The sequence below is a fragment of the Manis javanica genome, chromosome 4 (genome assembly GCF_040802235.1).
Source record: "Manis javanica isolate MJ-LG chromosome 4, MJ_LKY, whole genome shotgun sequence".
Lineage (NCBI taxonomy): Eukaryota > Metazoa > Chordata > Mammalia > Pholidota > Manidae > Manis > Manis javanica.
Genome location: NC_133159.1, coordinates 170,416,720 through 170,434,354, shown reverse-complemented (window position 1 = coordinate 170,434,354; position 17,635 = coordinate 170,416,720). Strand labels below are relative to the sequence as shown.

At 43.5% G+C, this 17,635-nt stretch overlaps 1 protein-coding gene across 1 annotated transcript in view; it reads left to right on the top strand.

Moving 5' to 3' along the window:
* The first annotated feature begins 9,164 nt into the window (after positions 1 to 9,164).
* The window catches only part of PITPNC1 (phosphatidylinositol transfer protein cytoplasmic 1), a 208,192-nt gene continuing 199,721 nt past the window's right edge, over positions 9,165 to 17,635 (top strand). The window contains exon 1 of the mRNA XM_036996854.2: positions 9,165 to 10,042. Within this exon, the coding sequence (XP_036852749.1) occupies positions 9,995 to 10,042 (48 nt within the window). The 5' untranslated portion in view covers positions 9,165 to 9,994. The remainder of the gene's footprint in view (positions 10,043 to 17,635) is intronic.

Here is a 17,635-nt window from a genome sequence, read left to right as displayed (position 1 = left end):
GAAGTGTCTCTAATTTAATCAGCACCAATATCCCTATATATGCTGAATAGACCTTTTAAAAAAACCTGTTCTGTAATGAAAATTATGACTAATATAACCCATCTACACACATAATTAAAACTAGCTGTTCTGTAAAGGAAAAAACATTGTAAGTAGCAAAATAATATGTATCTCAAAATATAGAGGCTAAAACATATCTGCAGTAGAAAATACAAAAGTAGCCATTTGCTCATCATACACAGTGACTCTAAGTGCAAAACTCGACAACTGCAATAGGCGTTCTCTTGGTTCCTGAAGCATCACAAGGGCTTCCTATTGGCATGATTTTCCAAAATGGCATACAACTTCTTGGTAAAGTTCTGACTGTATCAAAGTATCATTTTCCATTGTTTTTCACATAGAAGAATTCTTAGAAATTTTAGTGCATTTTAAAACTTAAAAAAAAAAATAGTTCGGCAAATGTAATAGAATTAGATTCTAGGCCTAAGATGCAAGATCAGGTGTTTGGGAGAACACTGAAAAGTCTTTCAGAATATGGGACATTATTTTCTCATGTAGGTTTGTTGCTTTGCAGATGTCTAGCACCCTAATGACATGCTGTTATCTCCCTTCCCCCACCCCCACCACTGCTTGTGACAACCTAAAATTCCTTACAAATTTGTAAAACACAGTCTAGGAGCCAGTATTGTTAAGATGAATTAGGCTAGGATATTTTCTGGCTCTATATTCAGTGTGCACTTGGTTTGACTAGAGTAAACAGAGGTTTGGAGATCTATGTTTTGTAAGAAGAGTCTGAAAAGACAAAGAGAACAAGAGTGTGATGGAATAAAGTTTGATGGTTTCCAGAACCCAAAAACTAAGAGTGTGAGGGGGTCTAAAAAAGAGATAAATAGGGTGGAGGACATACCAAACTGAAGGCCTCCCTTGCTAAGCTTGAAGATAATGAAAAATGAAAGTAAGTTAAGATCTAAGGAAAAGCTTGCAAAGGAAACAAAAAAATTAAAGTGAAGTAAATAAATAACTCATTAAAAGTTTAAGCACCTGTGTGGCCCTGGAAGATGACTGGTTAGCCAGAGACGGGTAAGATTCCTCAAGGGAGGAACAACCTAAGACAGGCACAGTCACAGGGGGGCCACCAGGTGAGAAACTGGGGATCAACAGAGGTGAGGCTCAGAACCTCACCCCCCCTGTTTTGAGAGAAATTTTCTGCATCCATGGATGTTTTGTTGCCCTTGTCTAGCTTGGATTAATACTTAGCTTATAGGCACACACCTGATCATCTACATTTGCTTTCTTACAGCACTAAACTATGTTTTATACCTTTATCTTGCATCTACCTACCACTTCAGCATTTTATTTAAAAAATAATAATAATAATAATGGAGAAATGTGGGATTCACAATCAAGTATAAAAATCAAACTAATGTTCATATTTGACCTGATTGTTTATAGTTCATAATGCGTGGTCAAAACCAAAAGTTTCTGTGACGACTGCCCTTGCACTGTTCACCATGTAAGAACTTATTCACTATGTAAGAATTTGTTCACCATGTAAGAACTTGTTCGTTATGCTTCAGAAGATCCGAGACTGATGAGAATTAGACTTGGGGTGGATTAATGATTGTGCATTGAGTCCCCTGTGCAGAATTTTATTGTTGTTAACTGTTAACATCCATTTGATCAATAAATATGAGAGATGCCCTCTCAAAAAAAAAAAAAGTTTAAGCAATGGTCAGAGAAAATAGATGAGTACTATATTACAGACAGACTATTAATCTTTTATTTGGGTGAATCTGACATTAAGTTTGTGGCTTTGAAACAAAGAATTTAGTTTCAGAAGAGGCAAGTTGGTGGTGGAAGAGTAAGGAATCTAAAAGGCAGGGAGGAATGCTGATTGAAAAAGTTTGTTCAGAAAAAAGTGGTAATGTATAATATGATATTAATTATTGAAAATAATGGGCCTATCCATCATTTCTACATTTGGTTTTTTTTTCAAATGTGGCATTTCTGGCGTGTTCAGTTTGTTGGCTGTGCACAAATCTCATCCAAAGTTCCTGCCCTTGTGAAGTGAACATCATAATGAGCAGAAGGCAGAAAATGAACATGGTCATATGCCAGGGGGTGATAGGGTTGGGGGGATGGTCAAGGGAGGCATTGCTAGTGACCAAGACCTGAAGGGAGTCTTGCAGATAGGTGGGGGATGAAGATTCCAGGCAGAGGAGGGAGCCAGACCAGTAACTCTTGAAAGCAATCAGATCATACCTGACCTCTTTGAAGACCGAAATGAATGAAGGTGAGAGTTGTAGAAGATGAAGTTCAGGGCAATTTGGCTATCATAAAGACTTGATCTTTCTTTTTCCCTTTTTTTTTTTTTTTTTTTAAGACTTGATCTGTTAATCTGAATAAGACGGGAAGCCAATTGGGGGTTTGGGCAAAGGATAGGCATGAGCTGACTTTACTGACCTACATAGTAAAAGAATCACTCAGGCTGCTGTGTAATGATTTGGTTGGGCAGAAACTGGGAGACTAGTTGGGAAGTTATTACAATAATCTAGGAGGAAAATGATGGTGACTTGGCCTAGGTGGAGGCATAGTACAAATGGTGAGAAGTGGCTAGATCCTAATCTGAAGACAGAGTCAAGGTAGGATTTGAGCAAGTTGAGAGGAATAGGATGGGAGGTCAGTTTTGGATATGTTATTTGAGGTGCTTATTGGATATCCAAGTGACAATGCTGAGTAAGCAAGTGGATATACTAATGTCAAATTAAGGGGAGTCATTTGGGCTAGAGATTTGAAGTTTGGAGTCCTTGGCATATTGATGGTATCTAAAATCACAGGCTTACACTAGAGAAATATTCCTGAAATGCATGTAAAATATTTGTTTTTGTAAATCACCTAGTATAGAGGCAATGGGAGAACTTGGAGTTTTTAAATCTGTTGTGAATCATTTTGTAAAGAAAATTGTGCTGTTTTATCTTTTGAGTAAATCTCTTGGACCTGTGTTAGAATTATTTCATGTTACGTGCAGTTATATCAGGTGAATAAGATTAAACCTAAATCATTGTATTCATTTGCTCTTGCTACTGAAACAAATAACCACTTATTGACTTAAAACAACAGTCTCATAATTCATCTCATAATCTGAAGTCCAGAAGTCTGAAATCAGTATCACTGGGCCAAAGTCAAGGTATAGGAAGACCATGCTTCCTCTGGAGACTCTGGGGGATAATGCATTCCTTGCGTCTTCCTGCGTCTGGTGGTGGTGGGCCTTCCTGGGCTCGTGGCCTCATCTTCGCAATTGAATTGCCTTCTCTTCTGTGTGTGTAGCAAAGCTCCCTCTGCCTTTTTCTTGTACATACATTTGTGATTATATTTAGGGCCCACCCACATAATCCAGGATCATCTCCTCACCTCAAACTCTTTAATTTGATCATATCTGGAGAGACCCTTTTTCCAATATGGTAACATTTTCAGGTTCCAGGCTTTAGGACCTGATATCTTTGGGGGCCATTATTCAGCCTAACTATGGTCACCTAAGCCATTTTAAAACTGGGATTTTGATGTAAATAATACTGTTAGTAGCAAATGTAATTCTTTCTCTCTCTGGAACATTTAAAATGTTCCACAAAAAGTCAAATTACATGACATCACTGTGGTACTACGTTGCTAAGAAATACTATGTGCACATCTGTGTTGATATAATTTGAAGATACTAGGTCAAATATGCTTCAGCATTAAAGAACTACAATAATGCCTCCTCTCAAAGGACCCTCAGAGTCAAGGAAAATGTCTTCTTTCATCACGACTAATCTTTACAGTTCAGAAAAGGCCCTCTTTAGATTAACTTTTAACTCCCTAATACAAGAGTCAAGCAATGACCATTATTAAGAACTAGTACCCCTTTTATTATCTCACCAGCCTGATGCAGGGTCTTCAAATACCAATCACACAGGCGGTCGAATGCAATTAGAAACACAGGCTCTGCAGCCAGAGTGGGTCTAAACCTCAGCTCTGCCACTGTGTTACCTTGGGCAGGACACTTCCCCTTCTGACTCTCAATTTTCCTTTGACGAGTGAGCATAGGTTATAGATAGTCTCATAATTCATCTCAAAATATTCCAGTGCCTTGCCAGTTTCTATAAAAATAGGCAATGTAATAAAAAGTAAAACTTTGATAAATTTATTACTAGCTTACTTATCAAAAAAAAAAGAGACAAAACTTTTGGCCATAGAACCTCCAGGTTTTTTTCCTATGTGAAGCAATTTGTACCACATCATTGTCAATAAATTTTTATTTTATGAGCATTTACAGCACAGCTACAAGCAGTTACATATCAAAGACATTCTCTGTGTTTAATAGAAGCCTAATGAATGGGTCTACACATAATAATTTCCTTGGGACTTGCGTTGTGTAGTTTTAAGAATGAATTTAACCTTTGTTTAGTACCTAACAAGGTCAGACATACAGGCCTTTAAACAGATCAGACATACAGGTCTTTAAACACATACACACATGCAGAGAAACATAAATAGACATAGACTTTGCCGGATTTAAACCATATTTAATAAAAAATCAATTGCAAAGGATAACACTTGATTTTCAAAAACAATCCTTAAAAAAGAGAGCCTGTTGAAAGGGCACAGGAACAAAAACCTGCAACGGCTATCAAGGGCCAAGAGAACCATTTGAGCAATTGTACCAAGGAACAATTTTAGCAACAAAATCAATGTACTGAAGTACAACTCAAAAAGGATAGAATGAATACACACAAGTCCACACTGATATATATATATATTGAATGAATGAATAAATGAGGGAGAAGAGACAGGTTTTGCAGAATTCCACATTAAAAATATAATTTCCCCTCAAGGAGGTGAAGCTTAATTCCATTCCCTTGAGTGTGTGGGCTGGACTTAATAACTCACTTCCAAAGAATAGAGTATGAAAGGGAAAAATAGTAACTTTACAGTGGAAAAACTTGGCAGACATTACCTAACCAAGTAATTGAGGTTAAGGTCAAACCCTTTATCGAGGGCTTTTTGGTAATAAAGGCATTGGGAATGAGGAGACATCTTTATGTCCCTGGGATGTAACAGCTTTGCTTTATTGCTTCTCTCCTTAGCCCTAATTTGACAAGTTGCAAGTCCGTCTCTTCTGAAGCTCCTCTGTGGAGGAGCAGCTAAACAGATAAGATTAATGAATGTTACACTAACAGAGGGGTGCTTCACTGCAGGAGTTCCCTGTTCTGTACCCACCCATTGGCAATGTGTGTTTGTGAGCAGGGTGTTTGCTGCTGATATTTAGTGGGTAGAGACCAGTAACGTCACTAAACATCCTGCAGAGAGCCTCACAACAAAGAATTATCTGGCGCCAAATGCCAGTAGTGGGAAGGTTGAGAACCCTGAACTAATTAATATATACATATGTCGAATAGACATTTATTGGGTACCTGCAGTATCCCTCACACTAAGCTCCATTTTCTTGATGACACAAAGAGGACATGGTCTGTCTCCTCAGGAAGCTTGCCATAATTTTGGGGAGTTGGAGAATAGGTGAAACACTTGCAGTACTGCGTATGACATTTTATATATATATATAAAGGCCAAATTTGCATAGAGACAAGAACCAAAATTAATATTCCAGATAAGTGTTCTGGGTTGTCTGGAAAGATAGAGAGTTATCTAGAATGGCTCTGTGTAGGAGAAAAGACTTTCAGTGGGCCCTGACAAACCCACACACCTTAGGTATAGTGAGTAGAAAAGAGGAAGATGGGAAGAGCCAGATTCTAACATTAGAAGTACCAGGAATATTCTAGGAAAACATGATTTGTCTACTCACAAAGACTCTTGGTCGACTTTTCTTTCAGATACTACTTGCAGAAGTGGTCAAGACCTTTTAATAGTTTTTTTAATGCAAACTGAGAAGAGATTTCAGTGGTGGAAAGGAGTGTATCATCAGAATTCAGGTGAGGACAGTGGGTTAAAAAAGCTCCTCCAAGGGCTGATTTTGATCTCCTTCCATCTCATGTTCTGAGAACACCTGCCTTCAATAGGTTGTCACTCAGCTGAGAACATATGCTGTCACAGACATGCCTAGACTATTCTTTTTTTTTTTTTTGAGAGGGCATCTCTCATATTTATTGATCAAATGGTTGTTAACAACAATAAAATTCTGTATAGGGGACTCAATGCACAGTCATTAATCAACCCCAAGCCTAATTCTCAATAGTCTCCAATCTTCTGAAGCATAACAAGTTCTTACATGGTGAACAAGGTCTTACATAGTGAATAGGTTCTTACATGGTGAACAGTGCAAGGGCAGTCATATCACAGAAACTTTCGGTTTTGATCACGCATCATGAACTATAAACAATCAAGTCAGATATGATTAGTCGTTTGATTTTTATACATGATTTATATGTGAATCCCACATTTCTCCCTTATTATTATTATTATTATTTTTAATAAAATGCTGAAGTGTAGGTAGATGCAAGATAAAGGTAGAAAACATAATTTAGTGCTATAAAAGGGCAAATGTAGATGATCAGGTGTGTGCCTATAGACTAAGTATTAATCCAAGCTAGACAAGGGCAACAAAACATCCACGGATGCAGATTTCTCTCAAAACAGGGGGGATGAGGTTCTAAGCCTCCCTTTGTTGGTCTCCAATTTCTCACCTGATGGCCCCCCTGCGACTGTGCCTGTCTTAGGTTGTCCCTCCCTTGAGGAATCTTACCCGTCTCTGGCTAACCAGCCTAGACTATTCTTACTTTCCTTTTTACCATATCATTTCTCACTGGTAACTGTGTTCCTCTTTTTGACCTTTGGGCCCATCCCTATAATAAGTGATGATCCGTTACTGTAGACTGTACGTTGTAAATGGAATATCGCTATTATCCATAATGGTGATAACAACATCTTCAAGGCTCTTTGGAAGTAAATATTGTAGACTCCATTGGTGGAAACGGGAACAGTTAATAATTCTCTTGCCAGACTTGCTGAGGTGACTGACTTAAAACAGTTTTAACCATTGTGTCTGACCAGTAGATGGCGCTCTCCCCCCTTTGTGTAAATGAGTTATGAATGAATAATCTCCCTTTGCCCTCCCCTCCCCCAAGCGCTGTTGTAGGAAAAACCAATCCGTAATCAAGTCTTTTCCAGATCTTTAAAATTCCTCTTTTCTCTGCTATCTCATTCAGACCCTCCCCATATGTCTCCTATAGTATTAAAATAAGATAATAACTCCTGTGTTTGATACCCTGTCCTAACCCATTCAACAACCCATGCCATCAGAATTACTTTCCAAAAACACAAGATTGTCAATGCCTTGCTGAAAAATGGTATTGTGAAGGATGCAGTCAGGGAGGGATTCTCTCGGAAAGCAGTGGCAGGGGCAGGAGGGTCCTGGTAAAGTGGAGGCCTTCTCTGGCCATCAGATTTGTCTCATTAGGTTGGAATAGGGCAGAGGGAGGGTAACTGGCTAATGTAGGGAAGGTATGTTCAGAGCCTTTCTCCTCCTAACAAGGAATTTCAACTTGCTCAGCAGGCCACGGAAAATCATTAAGAGATTTTGAAGGTAACAAGATTAGACCTGTGCTTGAACAAGATTAATGTGACCAGGCATGCGGATGGACCAGGTGAAGAGGAAGCGAAGGGAGAAGCATATACATGTTGGTTTGCAGTTTGGGAAATTCAGAGAAGTAGTTCTTTAAAGTCAGGAAGCATCTAAAAGCCAGAAACATATCCACACATCTGATGTCCTGTATGCATACATATGTGTGGCTAGCCAGTACATTCCCTAGCTGCCTCTGGGAAGAGTGTGAAGTGCCAGAAGGAAAGCCACTACACTTGTTTTCAAGTAAGAAGTAGAAAAAAGAAAAAACAGCTTGAGCTTCTTTCCTTATCACAGACTTTCAATGTGTTATTCACCACTACAGTGTCAGATTTAGATTTTCCACCTCGAGGAATTTGGTTTAGCTTTAATTAGTTGCTGGGAATATTTCTGAGCCAACTCTGGGAAAGCATTTATCTAGAAAAAAGTTTTCACTAAACTATAAGCTGGATATAGGGTGTTGCTTTTCCAACAGGCTTTGTATCATGTTCACACAGTTATAAATTCTCTCCAGCCATCTGGATGATTTTTGCCAGAGCCCACCATAATTATATCGGTTATTTATTAATCATAGTTTAAAATATTGTAATATTGAGGCTAAAGTATGCCATCCAAGCTGTATGAGTAGCTGCAGGACTTTAGCACACAAGTATTTTTCTCAGAAGTGATGATGCTTGCAGGTTCTTCCGCACAGAGGGAACTGATATATTTTTCATCCAGCAACTTTTCAGAAAAACAAGCTTAAAAATACCAGACAAATGAAAAACAGACTTCAGCAATAACATGCAGCTTCCTGAGTAACTGAAGAATGTGCCTCTTGTGGTTAAAATGAGGGATCTGTTTAATATGGATGAAATACCAACACTCCAGGCATTTTCATTGACATTTTCACTGTGACTTTTTGAACTTAGGAGTGCTGACACGAAAGCCTATTCTTGCTGCTCTGCGAAGCCTGCAGTCAGCCTGCAGAGCCAGGGCCAGGAGAGGGAAAGGCTCTGTCCGGTTCTTGTTCTCTCTGCTAGTGTGTCTGTTTGTACTTTGTTTTCATTCACACCGTGGCACTTCCCGGTTTTCCAGTATGCGCCCAGTGAAACCAGTTAGGAAATCAGGTGAGGGTTTGTTCTCTGCTCTCAAATTCCATCGCCTCTCCAGCGCTGAACTTGCTTTCTGGATCAAAGTGAAAAATCTCGGGTGGGCATTTGTAAAGACCTTTTCCAAAGGTCAAGGAACACTTGTGTACCTTGGAAGCAGAAGATACCCAGAGTGGCTGGGCAGGCACTGGGACACCCAGGGCACGTTTGATAACAGAGTCAAAGGGTAAAAGAGCCGAGGGAAGCCCGCTGTTTCGATTTTTGTCAATGCCAGCCGGCTAGGCTGCGGGGCACACCTGCGGTGTGGACGCAGCCGGGAGAGACATGCTGTTTTGTTTAAATCCTCCACATTCTTTGCCATTTCCCCATTGGCCGGATGGGGCTACCCTCCCCGCCGCGGCCGCTGCTGATGTCAGCCTCGCTCGCGCTCGCTCCTCCCGCACCCGCCTCCCGGCCCCAGGCTCGCTGCAGCTCCGCGCGGACTCTCCGGCCCCGCCGAGGTGGCTGCAAACTCGCGGGCACGCACGGGCTCGGGGAGCCGAGGGACTCGGGGGAGGGGACGCGCGCGGAAGGCGCCAGCCTCCTTTCTCCCGCCCCTCGCTGCCGCGAGCTGAGGTCGGAGGAACCCGCGGCCCCGGCCGGGCAGAGCCGTGCAGCGGCCGCTTCCCTTTTCTCCCCCAGAGCCCTGGAGCGCCTCGGGGACCGGCCCTAAAAAGAGCAGGAAATCTTGTTTACCGCTCGGGGAGAGGAACCGATCGAGCCTTTGTCTGGAAAGTCAGCATCTCCGGCTCCGGCTGCAATGTGTTCCTGGTGACATTAGCATCGGGCAGACGCCGGAGAAGGGGGGTCGCCAGGTTCATGTCTGGTTTCAGAGGCGAATCAAGCGGGTGACTTTTGTGCATTTGTTTTAATTTTGGGAAATCTCTCTTTTTTTCCCCCTCGCCGGTCGCCGGGCATGTTCTGATCTGGCGGCAGCTCCGACCGCCCCGGGCTGCCGAGGAGAGCGGTTTCCAGCGGGTCTCCCTTCCTCCCTGACTTTGTAACACCGCGTTCTGGGAGGACAGACCTCTGCGAGGAAGGAGGCGGGGGAGTCGCGAGCAGCCGGACCCAAACCTTGACATGTTCTCGGGCGGAGAGGAAGAAGCCAGGAGCTGAGCACACCGCCGCGGCGGCTTCGCCGGCCGGCTCCGAGCGCAGGGCTCCGGGCGCCCTGCCCTGCGCCTGGGCGGCAGGCTCGTTGGTCTGGGGGGCGCCCCCGCTCCCGCCCCGGGGGTCCGCGGCCGGCAGGACCATGCTGCTGAAAGAGTACCGAATCTGCATGCCACTCACCGTGGACGAGGTAAGCGCCGGGCCCGGCCTCGCCGGATCCTGGCCCCCAGACCCGGGGCGCCGCGTCCCCCCGCCGCCACCTCCCGGCTGGCGGGTCCACTGCGGGCGGCAGGGGAACCCTGCTGGAACATGACCCCCCAAATCAGAAGGCTGGAAGGGGAGGAGGAAGGAGAGTTGCTGTTTCCACTTGTCACCCCAGGCTTGGGAGGGCGGCGTTGGGTGGGGCGGTGGACGCCAGGTGGGCGTCCCACAATCCAGATTTTTTGGGGGCACCCACAATCCAGATGCTGGGGATCAGTACGCCAGAGAGAGTGGGTGCACCCCTCCTTCCGATTAGGAAAATGAATAAAGCAAACCCAAGCGTCCCCGGCGCGCCCTGGTAGCTGTGGGGGGCATCCCGTCCTAGCTTGGGCCCAGCCTCTCAGTGTAGGGTCGGGGGACGGAAGAAGCCCTTCGCTCCCGGGGGCTGGAGGCCCCAACCCCCACTGGGGGGCACCTCGGAGCCCTGAGGGGGTCAGGCTGGGCCTGGGCCTCTTGCGGCGGTCGCCGCCAACCTGGGCTCCGCTCCCGCCACGCCCTCTCATCGAGGCTCCGGGACCTGGCTTCGACCTTTCACAAGCAGCTTGGCTCGGAAACTTTCTGCGTCTCGTGTTTCTTCAGCCGCGGGGAGCGCGTTCTGCGGGCGAGCCGGGAGCGGCGGGGGCTGCGGCGCGGCCGCAGGAGGGCGCTCGAGCACGTGGGTGCGGGCGGGCAGCGGCTGGGGTCCCGCCGCAGCTGGGCGGGTGGGGAGCCGGGGACTGGTGTCGAGGGGCGGAGGCAGGCCCTGGCTGGTCCTCAGCGTGCTGCTCATTCTCCCGGTGCCCGAAGCAGCAAGCTCCATCATTCAGGAAATGACTCAGTGAGGATTATTCAGGCCCCGGCTTCCCCTTATTCCCGCCTCCCTACCTTTCTGCTGATTTCAGAATTGCTGAGTGCGGGTGGGGGGATAGCAAAAGAGCTTGAAGCCAATCTGGACAATTTGAAACTCACTAGTGCGGTTTGATGTGGCAAAAGAAAAGAAACTGGCGAGTCAAACAGTATTTATATTTAAATACAGAGCATTTAATCTATCAGATGTGTTACTGAACCATTACTTTGTGGTAGGGGCCAGGTGCTTTGGGAGAGAAAAAGAACGTGGGTGTGCTCCCGAGGGCACATCAGTCCTTATTTGTCATCTGGAGCAGGTGTTCAGGCAAGACCCAAGTACAATTCAAGGCAAGATCAAAGTAGCTCGAGTTTACAAAGCATATCCTAGGGACATTAGCTGCCAGAGAGAAAATCAACCCCCACTAAAATGATACACGTAGTTCCTGCTTTTTGGCATTTGAGGAGATAGCATTTGAGCAAGGTCTTGAGTGATGGATGCCATGTGGGTAGGCAGTTTTGGGGGTATATCTTAACTGCGTAAATCAATAGAAATAGTACACATCTGTGTACAAAACTGGGGAGGCAAGTGAATGAAACTGGTTCACGGAGTATCTAGAAAAGGTTGACAGCTTCCCACTCCCTGGGCAGCTGAGCTGAAGTCATTCAGCTTAGAGGTGTGTAGCATCTATTTCTTCTCTTAAAGACTTTATTTATTAATGGGAGTTTGGAATCTAGGGGCAGAATTGGCGCTGCATGAAATAATCCCCCAAATGCAGCTGATTGTCAAGAAAATAGCCAGCTCTGGAATCTCTACTATATATAAAATCTCTTTATCCTGGTTGCTTCCCTTTCTCAGGCTTTCTTGAAGGCTCAGGCACAGCACAACCAGGCCTCCCCCCCTACCCCCCACTCACAACGTTTTGTACTGAAATACCCACCGCTTCAGAGTGAAGTAATCACATTTGAGTGGTACAGGTGGAGGCCCTTCCTTTCTAGTTGCATGACACACATCACTTGGCCAACAAAGTCAGAATCCACCTGTAATATATAATGTATAATTGTAACTTAATTAATGTTTAATTCCTTTTGACTAAAGCATAATTCAGCTTCCATAAAGTTATATTCTAAAGTAATTTTCTTCTTTGTCAGAGAAGCAGGGGGACAGTTTAGATTGACAGAAGTTTCAGACTGAAAGGATTCCGATAAACCAAGTCAGCTGATAGATGAGGAAAGTGGGCCCAGCTTGCCAGAGGTTATATCCCTAGAGTCTGACTAGTAGTAAACCTTACAGTGTCCACAATCGCCCTTTGCACTATGTCTTGTTGACCTTAACATTGAAAATGAGGAAACAACAGTGTCTTCAAAGATGATTACCATCAACTTAGGTGGACTTTTAGAAGTCTAACTTCTGCTTCAACTCTGAATCAGGGCCTGATTCAGCCCCTATGGAACTTCAGGACTTGTTTCTGTTTAAGCACTGCAGTTAATTAGTAGCAGTGCCCATATTTTTGAAGGTGAGGCAAAAACTCTCCTTGTTTTGGAGAGTCCGTGAGAGAACCAACACTGTCTGTTTTTTGCCTGGTCTTACCTATTTAACTCCTGGTGGCAGAGAGTGTAAGGGGGACTGGTGTGTTATTACCCACATTTTGCAGATGAGTATACTGAGATTCAGAAAGGTTAAGTAATGTGTGTCATGCAACTAGTTAATAGCCAAGCCAGAAACAGATCCATGGTAAAACCTTTTTTTTCCTTACACTGCTTTTTGCCAGTCACTCCCATTCAATACAACTAAAGGAAAACACATTTCTTGAAAGCAGATGAAGTAGCACTATTATACAATGAAAAATCAAAGATCTTTTGAGTTACTAAACTATTTCTGTAGCCTTATTTTAACTCATAGAATGTTCCTTAGTTCCAGGAAGGAAGAACAGCTCTGGGAGATAAAGGAAATGAAGCTCAACTACAGTCTGGGTCAGAGTGTTGGTGTTTTATTTTTTAGACATTAATTTCAGAATAAGGAATTATAGAAAGTAATACCCCATGGATTAATTTTAATAAAGGAAAAAAATCTTCAATGGAACAGTCTCATTTATGTTCAGTGTTGTCTCTGAACTAAATATAAGTCCATCGGAAAGTTCTGAATAATAAAGGTCCCTGGGGATAGCTATAAAAAGATAGTTGTCATTGTCTTCATTTGAAGCATTTGGTGATGTAGGTTCTAAAATTTTGATTTAGAAGGGCTATTAGAGATGCCATTTCATTTTGTGGAGGAGAAGACTAGCAATATAGAAGGTTCAGTAGCTTCCGATCTCATAGCTAAGTAGGCAGGGTCTAGGCTGAGAACCCAGGCCTTCTGATTGGTGGTGCAAAGCTGTTTTACTGTAGACCAGCGTTCTCCCACTTGCTTCCCCTCTGGGATTCCTTCTTGGAAGGAACTCTTCTCCCTAAGGCTGATGTGCAGAGCATGGATGCCCAGCTTCTCCAGTCAAAGGGTGGTTGGAGATGCTGACATTCTGACCCCTTATGGGACATTTAGGGGGCAGCTGACCAGAATAGTGGCCAGGGGAACTGTATTGGAAGTTGCTTTTGTACAACAAGCCCCCTGGTTTTCCTTAGATTATATATTTATTTGGGGTGGCTTTTGCTTGTGTGGCTTGATGGAGATTATGGTGGAAGTCAAGGCCCCTCCCATCCAAGCCACTCCTTTGCTGCGCTGGTCATAGCATCCTGACTATATCTTCAGGACTCCTTGGAGCACAGATCATCTCTCCCTGACAGGTGCTCATCAGCAAGATAAGCATCTTCCAAGAGCTACTAAGACGGGAATCCTTTCATTTTCATTGCTTGCTTTGGTGTTTAACTGTCCCTGTTCTGACTGCATTAACATTAATGTGTGTACTTTTAGGGATTTATTTGTGGTCTTTAGGGATTTGGTGCACAATGAAAAATAGAAACACTCCCCTCCCTTCCAACAAAACAAGAAAATAAGAAAGAGGAAGAAAGAAAAGAAAAACAACTTATTAATACAGACGATTATTTTGTTCTTTGCCTGGCAGGGAGCCAGTGCATTTTATCCAGACTTCCCTGGTTCCCCGGGGAACTTTCTTGTGCACATTTTTGAGAACAGATTTGTGTTTGGGGTGGTGCCATCTCTGGAATGACATAAATGGAGATGCCAAAATCCCTAATGGTGATCCTTTAACTCTGGTTTAAATGATTTTCATGAAATGTGTCTCCAGACATGTTGGGGCAGAAATTCAAGGAAAGAGAGTTTGATATTGGCATTGGCACTGTTTTTTGTACAAAATGATACACCTGAATATAAAAGGTAAAGGCCCCTTGGATTAATTCGTGTGCCTTCCCCATGGTTCCTCATAAACATAATTTTGAAAATGTGTTTTAAGAATGAGCACTGTTTTGACTTTTTTTTTCTGACTCTTAATCTAGTTGGGAGGGTCACGAGTCACGCTCATGAGTTTGATTTCTGGGCAATCCTGGTAGCTTCTCTTGTTTATTCCACAGATGGGGAAACAGTGTTCTTCGTGCTGCCCAGCTATCTTGCAAAGCTTCCTTCTTGGTTGTGAGGGGCACCAGGGAAGGGGGGCCAGTTAATGGATAAGTGCAAGCCTGTCACTGCTAATGGAACAGACCAGGAGCAGATGCCGTCCTGGTTGGTCAGTGAAATTGACTTTGTGCACCAAGGACTCTGTATTTCCCCTGTGATTTGGATGGAAATGATTGTCACAGGAAACAGATTCTGGACCTCAAAAAATATGCACACTATTGTTAACAAAACCCTAGTTAAAAGTGGGTAGTAATTAACTTTTGCTTTTCATTACAAAGGCATTGAGTCCCTAAGGCTCTTAAAATCAACTTAGAAACACTGAGTCTGAGTATTACTGATAGTCAGAGAAAAGCAATTCACCTTCCTTTCAGAAAAACTCTCCATTTCAGGTGAATGGAAAACACTATTTTTTTATAAGCGGTTTTAAAAAAATTAATTTATTTTTCAACACTCAACCTCTTTAAAGATTTCACCCTTACCCCAGAACGTCAGTTAGGTCAGAGTGTACATGTGTGTAGGGGAGAGGGTTCTCTTTTTTTTTTTCAAATATAGTGACAGGCAGTAAACGTGTCTCTCTGGGGCAGTAATTACTGGAAAAGTATGTTGAGGTTCATTGCATTAGCCGCCTGAGTGAGGGCACAGGTGCCCTGGCTGGCCTGTGTGGGCTTTCGCCTGCTTTCTGTTGCCTGGAGGTCTGTATGGTCAGGTAACTCTGAAAACTTTTTGAAAACGAACTAACACTTCTGCCCCTGTTCAGAGAAAAAGACAGATATAGCAATCAGCTGATTTGTAGCGAGAAGTCAGGAAGGTTTTATATATCTTTTGTAAATTCAGCCCACTGGGAAAGGAAAAGGAGAATTGCTGACTTCCGACTGCCAACTGTCTGCCCTCTGTCTCATGCTGGAAATAGGAATTTTGTGGTATTCCCAAGTGGGTTTTTTTTGTACGCTACATGGCAGATGAAGTGTAAGTGTGTTATAAATATTAAAACTGGAAAACAGATCCTATCTGGAAAATATAAAGTTGTTTGGGAAAAAAATGGTCTTGGAAGCCTGACTTCTACTACTATATATCCTCCAATTTGCAAAACTTACAAACAGGATCTCGGGGGCGGAGGGAGGGCACACCTCCAGGAGGTGCTGTTTGTGCAGAACCCAATGGAAAAAGTGGAGTCTATTCCAAAGGTTGGCATTGCAACCACTTCTGTCAGCCTTCTTAAGCTCCCCAGCCCCTGCTGCTGTCATGTGTTAAAACTTGAACATTTATAGCAATCTTGTGGGTTTATAAGTGTAAGTGTCACCTCCTCAGAGATATCTTTTCCTGACCACTCCATCTAAAGTCATTTCTCCTATTATTCTTTGTCCCTGCACTTATTTATTGCTTCCTTCAGAGTGTTTATCATAACCATAACCAGTACTTACTGACTTGTTTACTGGCTTGTCACTCACCCCTATCACTACCTTTTCACCATGTAGTCCACACAGGAAAATACTTATTTTTCTTTCAGACTACATCTTTGAAATCTGGTGTGTATTTCCCATCTACAGCCCACTAGCCACTTTGCAGTGCTCAAGGGCCACATGTGGCTGGTGGCTGCCTATTGGCCAGGGCAGCTCTAATGTTTAAAACTCAGGTCTGGCACATGGTAGATACTTGCTGAATGAATGGATGAAAAGAAACTGAGAAAAACAGGGACCTTTCAGGAAAGCTGACCCTTTCTTCTTTCACACTGTTTAAATTTTTTTCACCAGAGGTTTTACTGCCTGTAATTTTGAAAACTAGAGATTCTTTTATGCTAAAAACATGCTCATTTAAAAATTCCTGAGCAAGATCCCTGGAAAGTATTGAGAGAAGATGGAGGCCAGTTGTTCTTTGGAGTTGGTGTAATAATTGTGTTTTCCTCCCAAGTCTTGGAAGAGTGTTTCCATTGCCATGCAACAAACTGTCACAAACTTAGTGGCCTATCCATTTATTATTTCACAGTCTCTGTAGGCCAGAAGTCTGGGGGTGGTATGGCTGGATTCTCTGCTCAGGGTCGCACGAGGCTGAAATCAAGGAGTCCGCCAGTTTGCATTTCCTTCTGGAGCTTCGAGTCCTCTTTGAAGCTTGGGTGGTTATTGGCATAATTCAGTTTCTTGTGTTTGTAGAACTAAGATATCCCCTCATTCTTGCTGGCTCTCTGCTAGGGGCCAGTTTCCTAGAGGCCACCTGCCATTTCCTGCCATGTGGCTCTCTCCACAACATGGCATTTTGCCCCTACAAGGCCAATAGGGCATTTGAATCTCTGACTTTTTGTCTCTGACCTCTGGACTCTTTCAAAAAGACTGGCCTGATTAGGTCAGGCCCACCCACATTTAAGGGGAAGGAATTATACATGTATAGGCTATACACACAAGGGAGCGCAAATCATGGGGGCCATTCTGGCTACCACAGGGGTATGTGCTGCGCTGAAAGTTTCTGTTGGAGGAGAGAAGAAGTATTTATTTCTAGGTTGGCACTTGAGGTAGCATGAAAGCATTCATGTTGCAAATCCTTAATGGAGCCCCACTATATGCCAGATGCTAGGGATGGAGCAACAAGCAAGGCAGATGGGATCCCTGCCCTCCTGGAGCGTACAGTCCAGAGGCCATTGGAGAAGTTTCATTGCCATTTTTATAACAGATTATAGTGATGGTTGCACAACTCTGTGTAAACATTAAAAATCATTGAGTTGGTGTGTAAAATACATATCAATAAAGCTGTTTAAACAAACAACAAAATTAGAGGTGCCTACACATTTTTTTCCAGCAGAATAGACATCTGTGTTCAGAGAGAGAAGAGCCATTGACAGAAAGTACTGACTTTGAATTGTTAAGTATAAGGAAAAGTTATGGTCCCTGTCCTTGAGGTGGCCCTGGTTGTCCAGAATTTAGATGGCTTTCCAAAGGTTGTTCTCTTTGGCAGGAGTGTGGGGAAAAAATTGGCCAGATTTGGACCAGAATGACCGCAATTTAGGTCAGAACTTGATACTTAGGGGAAGAAAAATAATCACAGCTTGAGTAAATAGCTGCCCTCAGGCCAACTGCAGGGCTTGGGGAGCTGGGGAACCTTCACTGATCTCACAATCCTCAGCAGCCTCCCACCTCCTCCCCA